We start from the raw sequence: 11,089 nt of genomic DNA on the forward strand, positions 1-11,089 counted from the left end.
ATTTGCTTAAAGCGGTTGCTATTGCTGTTCCAACTCGGCTTTTGCTCGCCGATTCGACTGCCGTCTGCTACGAGTTTTATCAAATCTTGTTTTCGTTGCGTTGTCTTCTAATTTTGGTGATTTTTGCACTTATTGATCGGTCAAGCGAGGGACCGTGTGTGTGGGTCTAAAAATACAGATTGGTATTTTTATAAAATTATTTATTAGCTCGCCTCGAAACAGGCGAAAAACGTGCAAAATATTATTTCTTACGATGGTTTTTGGCACTGCTGCCAGAACATGCGACTCTCCGATGGCTTTCCATGCCTCATGCTCATGCTCTACAGATATACATATACCCACTTTATAGCGTATAGAATTTGAAGTATGACTAATTGGCAAGAGGCGTGCGAAATGTTTGCGTGGTTCAGAGTTCTCGAATATAATTTATATTTATTTTGGACATTTTTGGTTTGCCTTGCCAACGACGTTTCATGACAGGATTTCGGAACGCGCTTTTAAAGTATTTCCAGTTTAATATCCTTTTGCCGATATTGTGCGTTTTTCTTTGGGAGATTTTTACTTTCAACTTTTATTTCTTGGGCTGCCTGAAAAAACGAGGCCACAACAACAAGAAAATGTTGAAAGAAATTGTTGAAAGTGAAGACGACGAAAGCATCCGAGCTGACTATTTATAGAGCTCGCAGTGGAGAGTCGAGAAAGAAAGAAAACTCTTTCGTGAAACGGAACTGCCGCGGGCAGCCTTTCCTAACCAAAGCCGAACCGAGCGCCCCTTTCCCCACCCACGGGCTCTTTTCGTCTATTGACATTTCACATTAAACATGGGAAGAAATCACCTGAACACGTGCGGCTAAATGCACAGAGGAAAAAACGAACAGACGCCCATGCGATTATTCTATACGCCTGCACGCGTTTTCCTATCGGCCGCCTCTTTAATGGGTTTATTAAAATTTCACAAGGTGCCTGACAGCCAGGTGAGCCGTGGATGTTGTGTGCCGATTCGGTTTTGTTTCGGTTTCGGTCTGGGTCTGGGTCTCGATGACGTGTTCTGCGGCGGTGGCATTGACAATGACACGAAAGCATTTGATTCTTCGGGGAACCATTTACATTTACATTTACCTTTGCTCGGCAAACAAGCGAAATATGCAACGCGAACACGCCACCACATTGGGCAAACATTCGCCGCTGGTGCAAAATGTGATTTATGAATGGCCTGAATGTCGTGGGCAATGTTAAATCTCTGCAATGAGTCAGAGCCACCATGTAAAGCGCATTTATGGGATGTTAGATGAGCTGAACTAACAGAGGATGCCGGTTAAACTGTGGGGTAAATATGAGAGATGGATAAGATTTACTTTACAATGGGGTTGTTAACTGGGGGTTATAATCCCTTATAAAGGAATGATTAATGCAGAATGAATTGACTTATGAAATATTATACTACTTATACTACTAGTTAGTTATACTACTAGTTAGGATTATTTTAATATTGTATTAAAAACAACTTACTAATCACATCTTTCCTCTCCCCTTTCAGGATCTGGTCAAGTCGCATCTCATGATAGCGGTGCGCGAGGAGGTGGAAGTGCTGAAGGAGCGCATCTCCGAGCTGATGGACAAGATCAACAAGCTGGAGCTGGAGAACAACATTCTCAAGTCGAACATCCCGCAGGAGACGCTGCAGCAGCTGCAGATGCAGCTCCAGATCGCCGCCCCCCCGGCTACGCCCGCCATTCAGGCGGCACCGGCGGTACAGAGTGCCGTTGCCACGGCTGCCGCGGGTCAGGCAGTGCAGGCCGGTCAGCAGCAGGCCGCTGGAGCGGTCACGGTGGCGGTCGCGGGAGTGGCCACCAGTCCGGCCTCCGCGGTGGTCCCCACGATCATTCCCAACGGCAGCGCCGAGAACGGCGGCAGTGCAGTCGAGCAGTCGGCGGCAGCGGCGGAGCAGCAGCAGCAGCAGCAGCAGGTGACCTCAGCAGCGGCAGCAGCAGCGGTAACCACGACCAACGGTCCCATGTCCTAAGCTGCTGTGGCCCAAAACACAGTGTTTGTTTTTTAAGCGCCCACGCTCTGGCATGTGGGGGAAAATGAACGTTTTTTAAGAATGAAAACCGTAATGTAAACTCAGCCTGGTCTCTTTCTTAGCCGGAGGAGACGGGGCCGAGCAGAGCAGCGAAAGTATTAGGTCACTAACAACAACAACAACAGCAGCGGCAGACTCGCCACCAACTTGTTAACCTCACGTTGGTTGGGCTAACCTGCGGTTAAGGACTGTTATGTTGTTGCTGGCTGTTAAAAAGCTGCTGCAGCCGCCGTTTTGTTAATTTCTCGATTGTGATATTTGTTTAACACACACACACACATACAGACCACACACATGTACACACACACATCCATATAAAACACACACACACAGATAGACTGCACGCTAACAGCGACTGCGGCTGGCGCTGTTAACGTCCTCTGTTAACAGGAGGCGAGTATAGGAGTCATTTTTAACATCGCGCTGCTGCGCTTCCACTTTTTGTTTAAACTTTTTATTTTTGTTTACCCGTTTGTTTCCACGTTGTTAACGCTACGAATAAAAAAAATTGAAAATCATAAACAAACACACCCAGAACACAACACAACCACTCACTGAACTGGCTGCAAAATAATACTTGAGGAGAGTAGAATTTTTGGCCATCGGAGAAAAATAGCAGAAAAAATATACAAATCGATAATGTGTAATAGAGTGCCAGGGAAAAACATGCAGAAGAAAGAGCAGGACAGAAGGGAAATTAAATGAAAAATATGTGATAATTTGCATTGTGCAGTCAGAGACATAAGATGTAAATTGTAAAAAACAAAAGCGAACCAGAGAAGCGCAGGACAGGAAAGTAGGATTCAAATTTCCAAACATATTCAACATTGGTTGATAAATACAAATACAATTTAACGAAACAAGAAAGGACAGCTGCTATTTTTATAATTTACTTTTAATTCGTAATTTTACTGTAAAAAAAGAACACAGCAAATATTAACTACATCATAAATATAAATATGTTTCAAATTAAACAAAGCGATAAAAAAGCACGTAGAAAATTGTAGTAATTCTAGCATATTCTCAAGCTATATTAAAAAAGATGTATAGCTTTTCAAAAAGAACATAAATAACAACAACCAAACAAAATGAAAGCTTATCAAAATTGTTTGTTAAACTCTTAAACTATCTGCAAATCGAAGAACCCAAATATATCTGTAAATATTGTGTAAAACTAAAACGAAAATTGAGAACAAACTTCTAAAGTCACGATGTTGAAGATCCAATGCAAAGAATATGAAAACAAGCAAAACAACAAGATGAAAAGCTAAATTTGTAAGATGAAAAAACTCGTCCTATTTTTGTTATAATTATTTAGTCAATAATTTTGCATTAACCTTAGTTTGAGAATTCCTCGGTGTTTAAATGAAATCTGTTATAGGATTTTCTCCACATTATATTTTTGTTCCCCTCCCGCACTCTACGACCGACAAACCAAAAGAATGAACCATGAAAAGAAGCTGAACTGCTGCAGCCAAGAGATGGAAGTGTGAATAACTAAAAGGGCAAAGCTCTCGAGAGGTCCCTCGCCTCCCAGAGTGGTCCCCGTCCGAAGTTGACCGCCCCGTAGACGCCAAGTTTTGTAATGCCCAGAGCACTCACTCATTTGGGGGCAGGGCATAAGATCCTGCCCCAAAGACAGAATGCCACACACAATGCAGCCTGCGGAGACTCAAATTGTCTAAGGCTAGCGTGGTAAAAACAAGAAAAACGAATGTCCCACATCGGTGAGGACCATCAAAAATGATCGAAGAATAAAACGTGAAGTAGAACCAAAAATAATACTCCAACTAAAGTGCCCAAAACTAGCAGTCTACGGAGCGAAACCCAACGGAAGGACATATAGGACAGACAGACGGACGGACGGACAGACTATTGCCATCCCCCGATCCCACATTAATTCTGTTAAAAGTATTCCCCTTTTATGATTTTCTTATTCAATTCAATGAACCATCATCATGCGTTTCATGTTTAGGTTTTTTCCTATGAGTTTTACGACTTAAGCCTCTTTTTAAGCTAACTATTAATTTATTAATTAGTTTGTAAGCGCAAAAATAATTAAAATAAATCTAAACAAAATAACTGCAAACAACCTATATTAAAATAAAGGAAAAAATAAAAGTATATTGAAAACCAAAATAATCATGACTTGACTTATTTTTTGGGAAAGATATCTGCAGTTTAAACTTTTCCAATTTCAGAATGAGGATACAAAATATGTTTGCGGGGACCAAATGTGTTTCAATTTGTGAGACCCCCAAGTCGGAAAAAATCCATTTGGACCTGTAGATGTCTTCGGACCAACTTAATTTTGGCTAATACTAAACACCAGTAAGCGGGCATATGGAATAGCCTCGCTCAGCCTCTGGCGACACACGTACAGCGTAGAACTGCGTCGTCACACACATCGATAAGCTGTCCCGTGCAAATATCTCATACAAAATAAGGACAAAATATCGTTGTGTTCCATGCCGACCGCTAAGATAGTCCTATTAGAGCTAGAGTAGTCGGCCAACTCATACCCATTTTTCGTATCAATCTAATTCAAGAACTTGAAGATAGCAGTTTAAGCTTGACTATGCATTTGTCTACGTCTTTATACATTTTCTGTAAGGGACTTTAAACTACCTCCGCCTAAAAGTATACTTCATTTTTCAGTACTCACTCTTCGCGTAAAATTTACTTGCCGCTTAATTACAAACAATCACATTAATTTCGTCCGATGTATTGTGATACAATATCAAGATTGTTTATTCAATGATGAATTAAAGGTTCAAAGTACAATTTCAGATAAAATTTGGCTCTTGGCTACAAATAATTTGACTGATGTGAAGCCGTAAAAATACCTACGCATTCAAATTATAGTACTTTCGACTCTATTGTTTCGAAACTTTATCGTGGTGGAAAGTTTTGAAGTTTGTGTTCGTAATCTACAGGAAAAATCCGTTCAGATTTTGTAGTGTTTGTTCTTGGGATTTTTTGTCGTCTTGTGTTATTTGGCTTTTACTTTCCGAACGTTCTAATGTTATCTGCCATCGAAATGGCATCTAAGCGATATTTATAAAATGTAAATCGTAATTATACCCTTTACTGGTATACTCGACGCATAGTAAGTAAAACGTAGAAGGATGCGTTTCCGACTCCAAAAGTCCGACCGTATAAACTCTGTCATCTCGAAAACCGTAAAAACTACGATTCTAAAGACTACTACGCATTGTAAGTTTGTTTCATAAAAGTGCCACGCCCACGAGACGCCCAAGACAGTGGCTCCTGCAATTTTAATGCTAAAATAAAAATTTTAACTGAAATGTATTGCTTTTGTCAATACCTTTCAAATGAAACAAAAAAATGATACCGCGCCCGTCCTAAACTGTGGCGCCTATTTTCAAAGCTTAAAATGTAAAATAAAATGTGTATTATTCCTCTTGTCAATACCTAGCGGCTCGCCGAAAATGGTTAAGATGTTAGTTAATGAGTAATGATTTTACGCCCGTATCTAGCTAGAACATCTGATGCTTTAATTTTGACCAAGAATATACAATATTTAATAAGAGATAAATATGGACTATTATTATTTTGGGGTACGCAACACTACATACGAGTACTACTGTGGTCGAAAGGAAAAGTAAATGTGTTTGTAAAATGAAAAATCTTTATTCTTCTAAATAAATTTAATCTCCTTTAAAGTAATCCCCTCCCGATGAAATACACATAAGGCAACGTTTCTTCCAATCCTCGAAACATCCAATCCGGTATAGCCATCAGCGCCTTCTTCGATTTTTATACCCGTTGCTCGTTAAGTAATATTATATTGTATTCGACCCCATAAAGTGTATAAAGTCTTAATCAGCATCAGTAGCCGAGTCGATATAGCCATGTCCGTCCGTCCGTCTGTCTGTGTGAAAGCTGTGAAACCCACAGTTTTCAAGCTACAAAAAATTTTAAATGAAATGTATTGGTTACGTCAATACATATCAGTATACCTAAAACAAAGTTTGCCACGCCCACTCTAATGCCCTTAACGCTTAAATCTGTCTGCCGCCCACATTACCATATATTGAAATCGCACATAGGTGGCGCTTTACAATCTCTCTCCATCTATATCTCCATCTGGGTAACGGGTATCTGATAGTCGAGGCACTTGTTCTTCCTTGTCATTTATCTCCTCACGAAAAGCGTTCCCCGAATTGGTCTTGGATCTAATCTTTAATGGCTTTACAATGGAATGAAAGATAACTTTATTTGTTCAAATGATTTGTCTTGGCACATTGGATCGGTCTTAAGCTAAGGAATGTAATAAAAACACGTTAGAATACTTTGGTGTGGCCTCCTCAGAAGTCCGTTTCGGGGCTTTGTGGCCTGGCATCGTCTGGCTGCGATTGGTGGTTTGGATGTGCTGGAGAGTTCTCCTCCTGGACCTGCGGATGGACCTGTGGGAGCACGGCTTGGACCTGCGGTTGGACATGCGCTTGAGGTTGGGTGACCACCACGTCGTCTGTGTCCACCGTATCGAGACCCGGGTCAGCCTCCTGTTTGGGAGGATTGAAGGACTTCAGATTGCCCAGCTGGCTGCGAACGTCCGACTCGGAGAGAAGGTGCAATGGAACATTGGCTGGGACGGCCAAGCGCTTGGGACTGGTGCTGCCGTCATCCGGCTTGCGTTTGTCTGGCGGGAAGACAACCTGCGCATAGGTGACCCCACCCTCATGGGGCTCCACAATGCTCTGGGCCCCGCCCGACGAGGTGGTCACCGAACTGGGATTCCTGAAGACAGCCGTCTCGGTCCGGCGCTCCTGCGGGGCATCCCGGCGTTGCATGGGCGAGGAGGTGGTGGTGGTGGTCACAGGACTTCCTCCAAGGGGAGCACTGGGTGACGTGGTCGCATCCTCGTGCGGAATGGGGGCGTACAGGGAGGGTGTGTAGTTATTATCCGTCACCTTGCAGTTGTACAGATTGAGACCCTTGGCGAAGACATACACGAGGATGTCGAAGAGCACACTGGCCAGGATCAAGGAGGCGGTCAGGATGTCCAGGATATTGCCATGTTTGGGCGTCTCCCGCAGCAGACAGCGCTCGTAGTTGGGAGCCCAGTAAACGCAGGTTGAACCTGGGCAACAATTTATTAGATATTTAATGAAATTCCCTTGGGATCACTGCACTTACGGGTGACAATATCGTAGCTTAGATGCACGGGAACATAGGCGAAGAGGCCCACAATCATGAGCTCGAAGGCCAGGGCCAAGGACTTGTCCTGCGGCAGAACAGCCCTCAGGGTGATCAACGTTTTCCCGATCACACCCACGCCCATCAGGAAGGCCACCGAGATGCTCATGATCTGGAAGATGATGATGGCCGACTGGCAGCTGTCGGAGCTGCAGGCTCCCGCGGTGGCCCTCATCTGGCCGGTGGAGTTCAGGGTCTGGTCCCCGCTGCAGCTGCAGCCCTCGAACAGCTGGAAGCTGTTGATGGTGGTCTCCTTGGTGCAGCCCGCGTAGCAGGGCGAGAAGTAGGTGACGGCACTGTTCTCCGGGCAGACGGGCATGAAGGCGGTGGGCGTGCACAGGCACTGGCTGGAGCAGTAGGGCTGCTTCAGCTTGCCCCCCTCCACGCCCGCGATGGCGCCCACGTCGCACTGGACAAAGACCAGGCCCACAAAGATGGCCACCAGATGGACACTGAGGGCTATGTTGATGCCCGTGATTTTGCGGGCCGAGAGCTGGGCCTTCGAGATGATCAGGCCACTGATGAGCATTCCCACCGCCATCACCGGCGGCTTGAGGAAGTAGGCGACGAAGGCCGACCTCCACTCCGCCGTCAGGCCATCCTGCTCGTTGTAGGGCAGGAAGAACCTACTCTGCAGATAGCTCTCCTCCTGCAGGCCATAGTTCACCACCGCACTCTGCACACACATGATGCTGAGTAGGTTGACCATCAGCAGGCGGTTGTTGAAGAGCCTCTTCAGCGATGGCCAGAAGTCGGAGTCATCCAGGTAGGTGGAGAACTGGCTGCCAAAGCGCCGCATGTTCGACTGTTCGATAATCCTCTGGGCGGCCTGGTGGATAACCGTCTTGGGCAGCCGTTTGGGGAACAGCCCCAGAAGCAGGGCGCCCACGAAGATGAAGGGAGCCAGTATCACCCAGCCGAGCCACCAGCCCACCTGGGTCAGTCCCACTGCCAGGACCAGAAAGGAGCCCGCCTGCTGGCCAAAGACGCGGGCGGCCAGGGCAGCCGCTATCACCGCCGGACTGTCCTGCGAGAGGGAGTTGTCGTCGATGTAGCTGACCCCCAGTGTGTAGTAGGCCAGGCCACCCATGCCCAGGGCCAGCTGGAGGACGAAGAGCATTGCGAGGGTGAGGCTGCTGCTCTGGGCCTCGGTCAGCGTGAGCTTCTGGAACTGGGCCAGCGAGGTGGCGCACAGATTGGCATCCAGCAGAACGTCCTTCGCCTTGTTGCCCTCGGCACTGTAACAAATCAATGGGAATTAGGATATTAAAATTCATTATTCGTTGAAAACCGTAATCAAATTATATTACAAGGTAAGGGACTACATGATAATTCTACACAGGGAACCAATACTTGCATGGTTAAGTATAATTTATCTATCTTGAACAACTCTCTCAAATCAAAAACGAGGAAGAAAGGCGAGAAAGCTCTCAAATTGATGTGGGAAAGGGCGAGAAAACAATTTTCGAAACTCTCAGGAATATAAATAGAGAGCTAAAAACTTTATGGCGGACATATCAAAAAGATACGCCGCCCTATACATTGAAAGAATTGATACCGAATTTCATCAAATTATTCATCATATCCTATAAAGTGTTTCTCTGTGTATCAATAAGTTTAGGTTTAAATAAAAGTCTTGGACTTGGACAATTGCAACACTAATTGTAATGTATGAGACCTTTGATTCTTTTGGTAACTAACAATATTTATTTAATTTGGAATTGAAAATAAATGTAAATAAAACAGATCGGAAGATTTTAAACTTAAACTGCTTATGCTAAAAACATGATCCTTTAAACATGGCTTAAGATGTTCGTTTGAGTTTCTTTATATTCTTCGGGCGAAGTTCAGGGGAAATGTACGTTAGCATCAACATAAGATTTTCCCGAAAGATTTCTCTGACAACCCCGATTATACTGGTAAACACAGAAATCGATTAAACTTATATTTCAAAACATTATAATTTTTAAAATGTTTTTCTACTCTTAGCAGCGTAAAGTATACCCCTAAGCATTGCTTCGACTGAAAATGTATTTATTGCTGACTTTCCTTTGTCCTACTTATTACACAAGTTTGCTTTATCGGGTTACTCACAAGTTCATGATGGAGGGAATCACAGCCACCACGCAGGTGACTGCCTGCAGCATCAGAGTTCCCACCAGCCATTTGATGGGGTGGTAGAATTCCGCCCAGTAGGCGAAGGCCAGTGCGAATACAGCCTGGAACAATCCACTGGCCACCAGCAGCCAATCTGTGGGGTTTAAAATAGAACAGTATAAATAGATGGCTCAGGTGTGCTTCAGAAGTGCGATGGCGAATCCCTGGTAACCGTTATCTAACCCATTCACTGACGGAGCTATGACGTATGAGTAACGCGACGTCGGGCCAAGTTAATTCTATATATAAAGTCGAACTTTAATTGAGGGAAAGCCATTTCCGTTAGGAGAGAATTTGTGTTTGATTCCCAGAAAGTTTAGCACGCACCAAATTTTGCTACGATTACACATTGCTTATCTCTTCAAACGATGACGAATATTTATTACCCACCGCAGTAGTGTTACAAACAATTGATAAGGAGCAAGTTGAATAGTGAGCCTATTAGGTACCTCGGATATAGTTTTATTTATTAACGGAACCGGAAAAAATAAGTCATTTCTGTCCACTCCTGCATATTCGTTAATATAATACAATTACTTTATAGTTATAATAAGGTATTTATTTTGTTTCAGTCAATCTACGATTTTATTCCGTTGCTTAATAGATGCAATAATAAACCAAGGAAATAATTGATATAATTCTTAAACACCGCTTATTTATGTATAGCTAAAAATTGCGTACTAGGGTTAGTTACCGAAATAGTAAAGAATGCCCGTGGCAAGCCAAACAAATGTTCCATTTCGACCTAGGGGTAACAAGTGGAAAGAAGTGCCCCCAACCCCATACACAGGCAATCGACAAGAATATCGCAAAACTGATAACTATACCGAAATCTCCACGTAGAACCAGGCCAACACCTCAATTATCTTTCCCCGGGCATGTCAGCATTTTCCCATTCCAGCGATAAGGCTTCTTACTCACCCACTAGCAGCGGACTATAGCCGAACTGGAAGGCAGCCTGTTTGGCCGAAACGCGGAAGTAGGATTCGCAGGCACCCTGGAGGGTTCCCGAGATGGCCAGGACCAGGATGAAGGTGCGCAGCCGGGCGTACTTCTGACATCCAGGACCGCGACACCATCCCAACCCTTTGATGCCGCAATCGACGCTATCTGGTTGGGATAGAGAACTTCAATAAATTTTACGAAATCGGAGGCGATTTGGGTTACCCACCATCGGGTATATTGTTGGCATTGACCGCTATTTGCGATAAATCGGAGTTGCGCGTATTCTGCGCCATGTTCGTATTCGATTTCGGATTCGGTTGTGTTCACTTCACTTCACTTCACTCGCTTTTTGTATTGGTTATTGATTACTTTAGTTAGTGGCCCTGGCTCGAAGGCATCTTAGCCGCGTTGGGACCGCAACTAACGTCTATTCGAAAAGAGAAACGAGAGCAAACTAAGGAGCCCCACCTGTCCAGAACCGATTTCCTCTCTCTCCGACTTTGGTTTGATAAGCCATTTCTTATCTTATCTTGTTTTTTGTTTTTAATTGCAACTGTATTGTTATTCCGCATGCAACATGTTGAAGCAACAAGTTCCTAGTCGAGTTAGATCGTAAATATAAAATAAGTCTGGAGGAAATTATTATTCAGCACAAAATGTGTATGAGTAATGACAATATGT

The 11,089-nt window shown here is 44.1% G+C and overlaps 2 protein-coding genes across 11 annotated transcripts in view; one reads left to right on the forward strand and one right to left on the reverse strand.

The window, feature by feature from the left end:
- LOC119546495 (protein bunched, class 1/class 3/D/E isoforms) overlaps positions 1-3,156 on the forward strand; it is a 107,055-nt gene extending 103,899 nt beyond the window's left edge. For all 10 annotated transcript variants that reach the window (XM_037852797.1, XM_037852795.1, XM_037852798.1 and 7 more), the window contains one exon: positions 1,538-3,156. In XM_037852797.1, the coding sequence (XP_037708725.1) occupies positions 1,538-2,023 (486 nt within the window). In that variant the 3' untranslated portion in view covers positions 2,024-3,156. The remainder of the gene's footprint in view (positions 1-1,537) is intronic.
- A 3,172-nt stretch (positions 3,157-6,328) lies between these two features.
- Positions 6,329-10,843, reverse strand: LOC119546784 (solute carrier organic anion transporter family member 1A1). The gene is made up of 5 exons (XM_037853340.1): positions 10,635-10,843; positions 10,385-10,573; positions 9,401-9,557; positions 7,247-8,544; positions 6,329-7,190 (listed from the first exon to the last, which is right to left on the reverse strand). Exons 1-5 carry the CDS (start codon positions 10,699-10,701, stop codon positions 6,415-6,417), a joined length of 2,487 nt encoding a protein of 828 aa, XP_037709268.1. The 5' UTR covers positions 10,702-10,843; the 3' UTR covers positions 6,329-6,414.
- Between the last annotated feature and the right edge of the window lie 246 nt (positions 10,844-11,089).

Source organism: Drosophila subpulchrella, chromosome 2L (genome assembly GCF_014743375.2).
Source record: "Drosophila subpulchrella strain 33 F10 #4 breed RU33 chromosome 2L, RU_Dsub_v1.1 Primary Assembly, whole genome shotgun sequence".
Lineage (NCBI taxonomy): Eukaryota > Metazoa > Arthropoda > Insecta > Diptera > Drosophilidae > Drosophila > Drosophila subpulchrella.